Source organism: Convolutriloba macropyga, chromosome 13, assembly GCF_964194025.1.
Source record: "Convolutriloba macropyga chromosome 13, txConMacr16.3, whole genome shotgun sequence".
NCBI lineage: Eukaryota > Metazoa > Xenacoelomorpha > Acoela > Convolutidae > Convolutriloba > Convolutriloba macropyga.
The window spans coordinates 17,912,752-17,927,416 of record NC_134480.1 but is presented as its reverse complement, the minus strand read 5'-3'; the positions used below and the strand labels follow the sequence as shown (position 1 = coordinate 17,927,416).

Below are 14,665 nucleotides of genomic sequence, written 5' to 3'. Positions count from 1 at the left end.
AGGAAGTCGGAACCATTTGCATCGTTGTGGTACTTATTATATTGAACGACCAAACTGTGAAGTTAGAATATTAGAATATTAGTTTTTAAATGAATAACCAGGCTCCTTATCCGGCAGAGTCTGCCTGAAAACAATTTAAGAACGGTCAAAGTATTAAGAACAAGCTAACGTCTGATGATGGTTGATCGCTTATCATTGTCTTGATGGGTCTGATCGGGGTTGATTTTTTCTGGGGTTTTCTCACATGGCTAATTATAGTCTGAGCGGGTCTGATGATCATCAACAAGCATCTATATCGGGTCAATTTGTTACTAAGTTGATAAGTATATCCATGTGAGTATTAAACCTTTCAATTACAATATTGAATTTACAAGTGTGAAAGAAAATAATACTGAGAACAAAAAGAACTTTTTGGTTCCTATATGAGTATTAGTACTGTTACTTGGCATCATATGACTAGAACCGTAAGGACTTTGATGACCTAGCAAGTGGGTTGAGTGTCTGTTGTTGCTTGGTTAACACAGTAATGCTTTAAACCTACTTGAAAACTATTTATTATTAAATATTTAGTAAATTCTAATATTAAATATTAAATTCTATAAAACTATCTGAAATTTTCCGTTTCTGCCGCCCCCAGGCTTAGTGGGTGCTTTTTATTTGCACCCCCTAAAGGCACGTGCCATGTTTTTACACAATGATTTACTATGTAATGGCACGTGCCCTGTAACTGGGGGGTGCTGTGCATAACGTACTGGGAGGCGGGGGCACAAACACAAAAGATCCAAATTATCTCATATCTGTTGGGATACCTTCATTAAAAGCCGTTGGAGTCGTACGGAGCCCAGCATGATATTGCGTGTACTCATTTATTCTCTTAAATTATAATTAGTGCCACTATAACACCATCTAAACTCAATTTTATTTTAAATTTTCCCTCATACTTTCATCTGGACATGTGGCAGCTCAATGGGCAGCAGAATTTGTTTGGTCAACAGCTGGCCAGTCTCCTGTACATGGGATGTCAGCTGGACCTTCACAGTGGAATCATCATTTGCTCCCATCAACACATCGTCCAACTTCACCATATGCTCTATTTGTTTCTCTGCACACAAAAACAGCAGAAAATTGACGTCATTAAACGTTGGTCAATTTTTACGGATCTTTTTCCGTTTGTGTGCCCAGTTTAGTGAATGCTTATTTTTTGCTTATTAGTTGTGCTTATGCGAAATGTCAAAGCTCGAAATACCATATTAAAGATGTGAAAACTTATTACGGCTTAAATTAGGTATCTTTTTTCTTGGCTGCGTTTTTGCTGCAAACAGTTTTTTTTCAAAATTTAACAACGACGCTCAAAATGGAAACCCCATACTCAATTTTCCATTTCCATCGTTTTCTGGCAGTTTGTCAGCAGTGTTTACTTTTATAATGGATTAAGCCATACCCTAGTAATAAACGTGAATAAATTTACTAAATTAATCAGTATTTGTCGAGGCATGTAATCTACTGAATGGTACAAAAGCCATCGAAATTTTCTTACACGAAAACAGCATTTTTATTTTGAAAAATATGTCGTTTTTTTTCTGTTTTATCGTCAAACATGCCATTTTCCCTATGAGAAATGCCCAATGTGTGCACTCACATGAGAGCAAAAAATATTACTTGATGGCTTAAAAACTTAAAAGTAGTCAACCACACAACATGAAATCAATTTTTTGCAAATTAAAACCGGAAAAAAACAAATTATAACCCTATTACGATTAAAGAATCTGTGAAAAAGGGAGTCAGTTGTCGACTAAGAAAGAAATAGAAGTTTTGGTTTTTCATTTCAAACGAAATCTAATTTCAAAACCAAGAATCTTGAAACCGCATAGGTTTATTTATTTCTGCAGTGCAATTATATCAGGGATATATTTTTTTCGTGAACCAGTATTCAAGATTTCAATTTATGACAAAATTATCGTTGAAACGGCTATTGCAATTCCCAAAAAAAATTTTGGTCAAGTACTCAATGTTGCTGTTACTTTTTCAACTAGGAGCCGGGGCTTAGGAAAAACATAAATGAAGTGCTGTTTCAAAACCACGAAACTATTTGTTCTAAAGCAAAAAAAGCCGGCCAAGCCGACCGACGATGTTGAAATACAAGAGATCGATCAATTTCGTATGTTTAAAATAAAGAATTCACCGTGTATTTGTGAATAATTCTTTCTGAAAATTCCGTTCCATAAAATCATTAATTGATTGGTGTTAATTTCACGCCACAGTAATTAATGCACCTTTTAATTCAGCCGCAAATATGTACTTTATCTGCGCTTATTCATGCAGTTTTTAATTAGCATTTAGTGTCGAATTTGGTAGTTTTGTTTTGCTGTAGTTATGCATTTGGCACGCTTTCAATATTGAACCAAAAAGATGCAACGGATTTCAAAGCACTCTGAAAAAAAATAGTTGTGATTCTGACCGAGAAATCAACAAGGAGGCTCGGTAATGTGTGTTTGCACATAATGTTCCGATCCCGCTCAATCAAGCTTTTGAATTAATTGTCAACCAAACGAGGAAGGAAGAAAAATTTCAAACAATCATATATTGTTCGAAAATAATTGGTGAATCCATTTAAAAATTGCTTTAAGTTCTAACCACTATACACGTGAAACAATAAACTCATTGGAGGAGCAATGATACCTGCCATTAAGGAGAGTAAGTGGAAAGCAATACTTACGATCAAAACTAAATGTCTATATATTTTTTAAGAAACATAATGAAAACGTCGTATAAAATAGCATCAGATAAAAAATAAACCAAACCAAATGACTTGCATTTCACCCGATAAGATAACGGATGTGTCTATATTCAGAACAATTAGCAAATAGACAGCAAACAGAATGTGCGGAATTAGAAAAAACGTTTACACTCTCTGAAAAAAATGAATACAAAATCATGAAAGCAATTAGTTGTCAACAAAGTCATTCATTGACTGTATTTATTATCAAACATAACTTTTGACACCCTTAATTTTTCAGAAAAATTATGTACAAAAAGTGCAAAACAGGCATAAATTAAAAAAGTCACTTTCAATTTTTAGAAATTTATTCACAAAGTATTAAACAGAATCAAAACATTGAATATAAATAATTGCTTGTTATTTCAGCGCCACTATTATGATATGGGACTTGTCATTAATTAGCCATTAATGTGATGATCGGATAAGATAGCAAAAGAGATCATAAAAATTGGAAACTATCATGCAATAAATAAAAATCTTACAAAGACTTGTAGTATCAACGCAAAAAACCATTGCTTGAGCAAACAAACAGCAATGGAGACTGCTTTTTTATTCATTTAAAAAACTGCGACTACTTTTATTGCTGACACTACGCTGACCATCAGTTCTCTTTGAAAACAGAATTTTGGAAACGTAATGTATGACAGCCACATGCTTTCAACTGGAAAAAAAAGAGATTATTTTACTGGTTACTGTATAAGAACCATTGGGATTCTTTATTTGAGAGACTAATTCGAAAAACTAAACATTAACATTGAATACAGGCAGAACTCCTTTATGTAAATGGTGTTCAACCCAGAAAAAACTATATGGTTTGCGCTCAAATTATTATATTCATTTGCCTTGCTTTACATTTAAATTTGACTGGTCAATAGTTGAGGCTTAATTTAAAGTCTTTCCTGCTGCATGTAACTAGCATGAAGAAACAAAACAGGCAGCACCCCATTACAATCTGATTATTTTTGTATTATAAAGTTCCCCAAATAGATTAAAACTGGTTTTGCTGCTGCTGCTTCTCCATTACAAGAAAAACAATACAAATGTTACCGAAAAAGCTAAATTGACCGAAAATTCGTTATATCAAAAATGAATGATAAATTTTAATTACCTATTGAATTGTGTTAGCAGAAAACAATTATGTATCAAATAAAAGCGTTAGATAGGGTTTTAATTAGCTTCACTAATACCAAATTAAATATTTGATGAAATAGACTCAGTCATAAGACTACAAAAAGAACATCAATTGCTGGCAGAACTCAAAAACAAAAAACTTACAAAACATTAGTCGGACCCATAAAAACCGTGCTCTTTATTCATAAAACACAATATTGTTTCACTGGACCTTATTAGAACATAAAAAGAACAGAACTGTAATTATTGAAACTTTAAATCAAAAAAGAATTTCTTCAAATTGGGATGAAAAAAAAAATCAATTCAAAAAGTATAGTCCCAAAAAACAATCAGAATCCGCTTTCATTGCAGAAAACGAAGACCAGACATAAACTGGCCTTGCTATCGCTGCACAGCCGACAAAAAAATCACACATTTTAAAAAATTGGGTAATAGTTTTCTAGGCAAACGAAAATTCTAAAATATTAAAAATAAAAAATGTTTTTTAAAATAAATATCGGTTTAAATTAGAGAAAAACCCCAAAAAAATTCGGGAAAACTTTCATAAGAACTGTAGATGTAATTAGCCCATATCTCAATTAACGAAAAAATTCGGGTCAAACTGGCCAAAGTAGATCAAATAGGCACTTTTTAGGCCTCCTTTTACGACAACAAAAAGAAAAATTTCTGAATTTTCAAAACTCCAGCTGATAATTTTACCAGAACAGTTGATTTTAACCATGCATCAAATCTCTTCTACTTTTGTACGTAAAACCTATGAGTCTATGGTTAACAATTTAATCCTATTTTAGCAAAAAATGATCAAATTTACGAAAATTGTGAACAAAGCAACGGAAGTAAGCCTAATGTTCACAAAACTTTGAACCTCCATAGCACCTGAGAAAAAGCGAAATACATTTTTTATTTGAAAATCTACGTTTGACAACCTTATTAATGATACCGCTCACAATCCTGTACGATGAATATATCGATCGCGACAATTGACCGAACAAAAAAACGCAGTTGAACATATAGTTCCTCCCCCACTAAAGTGGGCCGGAACAGCAAAAACCAACAAGATTGGGCACAAAATCGTACAAAATTGGACACCAGGGCATTCCGCTTTATTTATTTTTTAAAATTTTTTTCTTTTTGTTACTTTTATATTGCAGTTTCTTTTTCGTTATTTTTTTCTCCATAATTTTTCTTGAACGCAATTAAGAATTAAGAAAACAGTTAAGAGTTCTCCTGAAATTGACAAAAAGATAGATATGATTCTGACCTTCTCCTGCCTCGAGTTTTTCATCGTAAATTTGTTTGTCAATAACTCTAGCGCCCACTCCAGTGTACTGAGTCTTCTTTGTCACCACATTGGACTTGATTGACCTCTTCTCTGGCCCGTCGTTTCTCATCTAACAAACATTGCAAAATTGAATTTTTTCCGTGTGTGCCCTCGCCGTCCAAGCAGTTTAGTGGCTACATGTTATTTGCAACCCCATAGAGCACGTGCCATATTTTAACATACTGATTGAATATATTCATTTACTATAGTACAATATGTAAAAATATCACGAGCCATATTTTGACCTGATGTAACGACACTTGTTTGGATTGGGTGGGGGCGGAAAAACGATTACGGAACCGTTACCTTACCCTCATTGAACCAAAGAAAAAAGCTTTCATTGCCATATGTGATCAAATTAAAGCTTGTTTTGTGGCATGCTTATGATTTGTATAGCTCAATAAAAGATGCATACATAAGCATTTAAATATGCCAATTTAGAGGCGTGATGTTATCATTTATAGCAGTGTCTTCATCTACCTTGCAATTAGTGAAAAATAATTGATTTCCTGTCATAAGTCCATTTTCTGAACAGTTATAAAATTGAACAAAAAACTGGGACCACTTTGTGATATATCGAGAAGTAGCGAACTTAGCAACTTAAGTTAAAACTTCGATATATAAAGAAAACTTTCTTACCTGATGTTTGGTGAAGTGAAATTGAATAATGGCTTCTAATTTGAACCGAATCGTCGATTCAAATTTGTTCATACAACAAGTTTATCAATGTACATAAACCATAAATTTGTGAGATAGATTCGACCTTCCCACCACCAAACTCGATCAGTAACCAACTCTCCTACCCTCCCAGTAGATAGCAATGACATGTTCTCAGGTAGGGAGAACAATGTGTTAAGTGCAAAAAACTGCACTAGAACTTGCCATATATGGCAAGGGGAAAAACTTGTTCACAACTAAGGTGTAAATTAACACATATCAGTTTATCTATATCTAGACGGATCTGTAAATTTTCATACTGATACGGATTATAAATACCTGTGAAATTTTGTACATTTAGGCCAATTTTAATTCAATTATTAAAATAATAAAATTCTTGTTACTCGTGCTCGAGACCACGACAATGGTTTCCAGACCAGCAAACGACCGACAAACCTTGGATCTGCAGAATGCTGAATCCTGTACTCCGTGGATCATGTCTTTTGTGGCGAAATGTCGCGCAGAGAAGAAAGAAGATAAAGTCAACAACGACGGTACGATCGTGGACCTACAGGTAACAAATCTTTTTCTTAGTGTATGCGGCCAGGATGCATTTCTTAAACTTAGGAACCTTATGAGCCCTAAAAAATTGTTAGACACTCCTTTTAAAGAGATCAGACTAGCTATTCAAAACTGTATTTCACCTAAGGAGAGAGTAGTAACGGCAGAAAGGGCTAAATTTCTGTCCGTTGTCCAAGGCGTTGGAGAATTTGACGACGATTTTCTAGCGCGCCTCAGAGAAGAAGCACGTTATTGTGACTTCGAAAAACTTTAAACAGTAACCAACCTTGAGGAAGAGTTGGTGAAAATAAAATTTATCTCAGGTTTGAGAGACCCTGAGGCCAAATTAAGACTATTCGACGGCATTAAAACTAAGCCAACGTTGTCTCTGTCTGAAATGACAGAAAGCTTACAGTTCAGAAGTCAAGCAATGGCTTTTGCGAGTTCCTCAACAGGTAATAGACCATTTGTAATAAAAGAAGAAGTGGGATACAACTTCAAAAAGACCTTCAGAAAACCTAGTGAAAAGTTCATTGGTAATAAATGCAATGGTAACTTTTGTAATAGATGTGGAGGAAAGCCACACAGCAGCAAGCCGTGTCCGGCCTTAAACAAGAAATGTAACACCTGTGAAAATGTCGGGCACTTTTCAAAAATGTGCAGAAGTAAAACCCAGCCTAAGTCAGGTAAGTCTGACCAGCACAACAACTTCTGCGAGGAAGAGGGTAAGTTGCCTGGTCAAACATCATCCGAAATGGAGATGGGAATGTACTATACACGGGAAAACGTGTTTAACATGTCGGTGACGTGGTAGTGCATTACAGTAAAAGATCATAAAATAAAAATGCAAGTTGATACCGGTGCTGATAGCACCGTGATATCATCCTTAATCCTTGGTAAACCTCAGTTAAATGGGAAAGTCAGACGTCTTGAGGCCTATGATGGTCATCAACTGACGCACTAACATGTTCTGGGATCACTAACATGTGATGTTGAGTGGAACGGAAGCAAGTGTAGGCAACAACAACTAGCAGTTGTGCAATCCGACAAAAAAATTTGGGCTACTTGGGAGAGACATACTACCCCAAGAAGGCATCAATGCAGTGAGTGATGAAAGACTACCTGCAGTCAAAAGATACAAAGCGCATGTGAAACTCATACAGGGATCACAGCCAATGTTCTGCAAAGCCAGAAAGATACCTCTACCTCTCCAAGAAAGGGTCAAAGAGAAGCTTGAGACAATGGTACGACAGGGCATCCTGGAGCCAGTACAAACTGGTGGGGTCACAAATGGCATCACCAGTAGTGTGGCAGCGGAAGAAAAATGGAGCTCTGAGACTATGCGTGGACCTCAAAGTTCACATAAAATGGCAAAGTTATGGACGAGGACTATCCGATTCCAGACATGGAGACCATTTTCCATAATCTCCATGGGGCCTCTTACTTTGGAAAAATTTACTTATCAGATGCATATTATCAAATTGAGCTGGACGAGGATTCAAAAGAAATACGCACAATCAACACATCGCAAGGATTGTTCAAGATGTGCAGGCTTCCTCACGGTCTAAAGAACTCTTCATTAATCTTCCAGAATTGCATTGAGTCAACTCTCAAAGGAATCATGGGTGTGGTCATATCCCAAGACGACGTTCTGCTATATGGAACAAAAAAAAAGATCAATACGAGAAACGAATGCTTGCAGTCAAGAGTCGGCTATGTGAAAAAAGTTTCACCATCAATGAGAAGAAATCCAACTCAAAACCAGTTTCAAGCGGAAGTTTTCTTGGTTACTCTGTTTCCAAAGAAGGAATAGCACCCGATCCTAAACATGTTGAGAAAATCAAAAATGCAAAACTGCCATCAAATATGAAACAACTCGAGTCAAATGTCGGCTTAGCAAATTTTTATGGTCGAATGATACCGGATTTTGCAACCAAAATGCTACCCCTAAACAAAATACGAAAAGAAGAATTCAGATGGGACAAGGAAGAGCAAAATGCTTTTGAAAACATCAAAAACGAGTTATGTGCTAACCCTCTTGTACAGCCTTACAGCTTGCCGAAGGAAGCAACCGTGACAACAGACGCCTCAGAGAAAGCTATAGGCGGGGTACTCTCACATGAAGGACATCCTGTGATCTACGTATCGAGGAAGTTGTCACAAGCCGAACAAAATTACTCCAATATTGAGCGAGAGGCACTTGCAATCGTCTTTGTGGTCACAAGATTGAAACAATTCCTACTCGGAAGAAGGTTCACTCTACAGACTGACCACAATTCTCTCAAATATCTCTTCGCCCCGGACAAAGAAACTCCGAAAACAGCATCAGCAATTACAAGATGGGCGATAGCGCTGATGGGATTTGACTTCGAATTGAAGTATACACCCGGAGAACAGATCCCCCACGCTGATGCTCTGAGCAGACTAGACTTTGATGATGACGATGACAATGATCGAGTCTGCTTTGCTCTTGAAAATAAATACTTCGTCCAATCCGACCTGGTGACACAGCCAGACATCAAAACTGAGCTGGGATTGAATCGACTCTTTCAAGATGTCATCAAACGAATAAAAAGCGGCATCTGGAAACAGTGCTCAGAAGCAGAGAAAGGATTTGAACAACAGAAAGACGCCTTGACCATTCATAATGGAATCATCTTTCGAGGAGTTGTGCCTTTCATTCCACCCAAACTAAGACCCATGGTGATGGCCAAAGCTCATGAGACTCACCCAGGCAAAAGTGCAACTGAAACAGCAGTTCGAATGATGGCTTGGTAGCCCGGCATCAGTCAAGATGTTCTTCGATATGTTAGTAAATGTAGGAATGTCAAGAAAACAGGCCTAGCCTGGGGAAAACAGTATCTACTTGGCCGGAAGCTGAAGTTTGGGAAAGACTCCACATGGACTGGGGCTACATTACATTAAGGATCAAGGTATTATCTTAGTGATAGTAGACGCGGGATCAGGTTGGATAGAAGCCTTCCCTGCGTGAAATAGAACGTCACAAACAGTGAAGGTGTACTTGGGTCAAATCTTTGCAAGATTTGGGATACCAAGAACATTAGTATCAGACAATGGTTCTGAGTTTGTGAGCAGTGACCTAAAGCAATGGTGTGAATCACTTGGGATTAAAAAGATGGAATCTCCCATCTACCATCCAAGAGCAAATGGTATTGCTGAACGAGCGGTCCAAAGAGAGAAACGGGCTATTCAAGCCTGGAGTCCAAATCTGAATGTGTCATTTGGCGCTTTCCTACAGCGGGCTTTAATGACACATCGGAACACTTCCAAGACGCGGGGCAAAACTCCTGTAGAACTGCTACTGGGACGCAAAATAAGACTTCTGAACGAGTCCTCTTCAAACCGACGAACAGTTCACCAACGGTTCCAGCTACTTTCATTATCCGTAAAGGAATGAACACTTCGTTCATCCAGCCGGAGAATTCAAACAAGACAGTTCTTGTTAGTGACAATCAAATTGCACGGTTGGAACCTGACGACATCAAGACTGAATCTACTGACTCACAGTCTGAGAGCAGTAGGGACGACATAGACGTAGCATCACCCAACTCTACTGAAGAAACCTCAGTAGTTGAAGGGGAACAACCTTCAGTGGCCACGCGAACTTCAAGCAGAAATAAAAAACTGTCAGAAAGATTTGGAGAAGCTATTCCTACAACTTTGCTTAAAAAGGAGGGAGGATGTGATATATCGAGAAGTAGCGAACTTAGCAACTTAAGTTAAAACTTCGATATATAAAGAAAACTTTCTTACCTGATGTTTGGTGAAGTGAAATTGAGTAATGGCTTCTAATTTGAACCGAACGTCGATTCAAATTTGTTCATACCACAAGTTTATCAATGTACAGAAACCATAAATTTGTGAGATAGATTCGACCTTCCCACCACCAAACTCGATCAGTAAACAACTCTCCGACCCTCCCAGTAGATAGCAATGACATGTTCTAAGGTAGGGAGAAAAATGTGTTAAGTGCAAAAAACTGCACTAGTACTTGCCATATACGGCAAGGGGAAAAAAATTGTTCACAACTAAAGTGTAAATTAGCACATATCAGTTTATCTATATCTCGACGGATCTGTAAATTTTCATACTGATACGGATTATAAATACCTGTGAAACTTTGTACATTTAGGCCATTTTGAATTCAATTTTTAAAATAATAAAATTCTTGTTACTCGTGCTCGAGACCACGGCACACTTATGATTTCTTACGTATAAAAAATATACAAATGAGAATTCTGCAAAAATTTAATTTTTCAAATGCTGCTAAGCGAATTGAATTGATATGATTTACGTCTCACTGTTAATCCTTTGGTTATAGTCGCGTGTAATTTACACATTTTTGTGTAAAACAAATTTTTTTGTTGAGCTATAACGGACAATTATTGATCAAAATAAAAGAAAAAGAATGGTGCCATGTCTTAGAGTCACAGCACTAATTGACAGTATAATTGAAGAGAAAAAAATGAACATCATACGAAAGCTGCGTAGAGCCCATTTAAACTTTTTTTAAAATCCATTCTCCTATAACGTTTTCGATATAAAATGTGTGACTTTTGTAAATTTTCTTCAACCTACAAAAAATTGCAAAACTTCTGAAATTGCAAAAAATCTGCCAGACAATTACCAAAATAATTTTTTCTATGCCCTCATACAGGAAAGACTAAAAAATTGGGATCTATTCTGTTTTGCCCCCCCCCCCCCCCCCATCTTAGTCAGCATAAATTTTTTATGACCCCCAGGCGCACATGCTATTTTCTTACATAGTAACGTGCTATACAACAACATATAATTTGTAACGGGGGTCATAAAAACCGCTGTGGGGGGGGGAGAGAAAATAGATACAAAAGTTGTACGTCTTTTATCGTCCTTATACTCGTATAGGGTCGTTTAATCATGGACGGTGGATCTAAACATACGCCAAAAATGAGACATACATATATTTTGAAAGTGAAGTTGTCGGCTAATAGGTTGAGTGAGTCTGAGCTGGTGAGGTTGACAAACACATCCTCGTGGAAGCATTCTAGGTTCATATACATGTACTCGTTCGTCCCACGTGACACAGCATTCATCACAGCCATCCTCTCTTCAGCACTCCCTACGATATCAGCCAATGAAATTACAGTAATTGAATCTATAAATGCCAATTATATGATAAAGTAAGTTTAGTTGGGTATTCTTTACCCCTGTCCCAGTGTTTTTAATAATGACTACCCTCTCACAAATTATGTGTTTTTATGCCGCACGTTACCATTTAAATTAATAGGACTTGCGCTGGGGGTGTAAAAGTGGATCTTTTCCGTTTGTGCTCCCCCCCCCCGTACGTTATGAACCCCTCAGTTACAGAGCACATGCTATTACATAGTAAATAACTATGTAAAAACATGGTAGGTGAGTCTGGGGGGGGGCACAAACGGAAAAGATCCGTAAAAGTTATATAACGCTGGGTGTTGGGAGGTGGAGCAAGAAGAAAATAAAATAGTAAGAACTTTGAAGAAGGACACTATCTTTTGCTCATTTGTGCTAGAACTTTTGAGTGCAAAGTGTGCTCATAGCAGAATTTGAACAGGCAAAAACCAAAATAAAATTCATGAGACCACCAAAAATGCAGTAAAAAGTGAGCGAGACAAAGTTTGATTATACGTGAGATTGAACTAGTAAATGAGTGCACCAAAAAACTTCATAGACAAATCTTTTTTATAAATATTTATGGATTCTGATTATTGTGGTTACGGAGTTGTTGTTCGGAGAGGCGCGATCAGTTACGAGGGTTTTGACTTGAGTGCTCGTAAAAAAAAAATAGATATTGTTTTTAGGATCTTCTCCGTTTGTGTCCCCCAGCTTAGTGGGCGCATATTATTTTCAAACCCTACCCTGACGCACGTGCATTATTTTTACATAATGCAATATATTATTATTGATTTACTAGGTAATTGCACGTGCTCTGTAACTGGGGGGGGGGGCATAACGTACTGAGGCACAAACGGAAGAAATCCTGTTTTTTAAAAAAATCATTAAATAGTTTACTTAAATAATTCTGGAACCACACTCACATTGAAGAGTTTTAAATTTCAGATCTCTGAAGTTGCAGATTTCGAAATGTCATAACTTCTTATACAGTGCAAACCTCAGGAGGAGAAATTTGCAAAAGCTCCAGTTTCAAGTAAGCTTAAGAGAATCTGCTAAAACACTTCAAAATTCTGGCCTATATTACAAAACACTATAACACTACTGGGTGTCTCTATTAATGCCAGGTTTTCTTAGTGACTTCATCAGCGTTACATAACTTGCACAAGCATTCTATTCAATTAAGATTGTAAACCATCTTACGAAATTTTTAAACAATTGACGAGTTTAATACCTTTTCTTTCGATGATGTAACAACGATGCCATAATTATTTTTGAGGACGGACTATGGCTAAAAAAAATTTTCCGGTCTATTAATTTGTTTTTATGTCTGTTTACTGCAATTGAATTGAGGTTTACTAAACAACTCTTTTTGGATTTATTGAATTTGATTTGTGACTGTTTACTGCAATTCATACATGTTCAATTTTTGATAACCTGGTGAAACCAACTTTATTGCGGCTGAGCTTAACAACTCAGAAATCAAATTGAATAGCGCTTCAAGGTCATTTCAAGCCTTAAAGCTAGAATAGTGTGACAAGCGAAATTTAATGCTACATTCTATTGAAGCCAAACGGATTTGGTCATTTTGTTCAACATTTACATTTAACAACTATTATTAGTACACAATCGTCATTCATGAAGTCAAACTATAACTCAAACTCGAACTACCTCAACAACCAGCAAAACAATACTACGATTTAACAGTATTGCATCAGATTCTTTGCGATTGGATTGCGAATCAACCTGTTATTGATACAGAATATTCGACAAAACTTCTACATGGTTAACAAATTTCCCATGACATCAAATTTACACTGAAAAGGTGACGTTATGGAAAAGTGTTCACATTCTGTCGACATTCTTATCTACCACCAATCAACAGTTGAATTTGACATGTAAATCCACGTGACTAGCAGCATAAAAGGAGCTAGAAAAACTATCAAAAATCAGTTGAAACTCGTAAATTTGGTCGTATTAAACTGACATACAGTGCGTATTGAAGCACACTTTCTTGAGCGGTAAATTACTTGTTATTGTGTCTTGTTTCTGTAGATCATATTAGTGATTGTACAGTTTTAACTTTACTTTGACTTGTGAAAAGAGAATTAACTTTGATATTCTCAAAACTTTCTTTCTGAGGAATGAAGTTCCTAAGTAAGAGAAACTTTGTGCAAAGCATAAAGTCAGTTTCTCTTACTGGCTTTAACAAAGCCTACTCCAGTTTGAAATTGGTGTTACTGAAACCAATAGAGAGACTTGCTAACATTAGGGTTAGAATATTATTATTATTATTCTTGTTCAGTTATTGTTACAGTAACTCACCCTTTTTCTGTAATCTTTGTAGCAGAAAGCTGAAACTTTGTAGAAGTATAGCCAATTTACAAGGCTACAATTTGTTGGAAATAGAATTCCTAAATTCGGTTTATAACTAGAGTTATTGACAAAAACTCAACAAAAATTGATTGTTTCAATTTGAATTATTTTGTTATTCTGAGAGAAACAAGTTTGTTATACAGCAAAGCTGAGCAATTAGTTATCAGAAGTAATTGAGCAACAAGTAATGCAACGGCATTCTACAGTATAGCGGATAATACAGTTCACAAAAGTTAACTGCAAAGATACAATATCCGGACAGATTTGAAACCGCTGAAACGAACTGGGCGGTGTAAAGTTTTCCTTGACTTTGATAGGAGAGCAGCCGTTACATTTGGTCCGCCGACCCGGACAGTGGAAGGCAAACTGCTGTCCAATTTGATGAAGAGATTGCCGAAGGCAACCCCAAAAGAGAATCAAACAAATCAACAGAAACCAGCCAGTGAGGCGAACAGAAGAGTGCAATTCACAAAACACGTTGAAGAATTGACCTCGTTTAAACGGAACAAGCAAAGCAAACAGCAGCCAGGCAATTCGAGCACAACCAGCAGAGAGGAGCTTCAATCAACAGCTCACAGGTACGACAAGAGATTCCGAGACTTAGTGGAAGAAGTTAAGACTAAAACCGGGATTGGCTACAAAATAATTGAAGATTCAGATCGACCCAATAAATTAAAAGTCCTCTACCAACA

At 36.6% G+C, this 14,665-nt stretch overlaps 1 protein-coding gene across 1 annotated transcript in view; it reads right to left on the bottom strand.

The window, feature by feature from the left end:
* Positions 1-935: 935 nt before the first annotated feature.
* The window catches only part of LOC142351644 (protein-glutamine gamma-glutamyltransferase K-like), a 45,151-nt gene continuing 31,421 nt past the window's right edge, over positions 936-14,665 (bottom strand). The window contains exons 12-14 of the mRNA XM_075403783.1: positions 11,408-11,568; positions 5,172-5,301; positions 936-1,102 (exon numbers count right to left, since the gene is read on the bottom strand). Of these exons, the coding sequence (XP_075259898.1) occupies positions 936-1,102; positions 5,172-5,301; positions 11,408-11,568 (458 nt within the window). The remainder of the gene's footprint in view (positions 1,103-5,171; positions 5,302-11,407; positions 11,569-14,665) is intronic.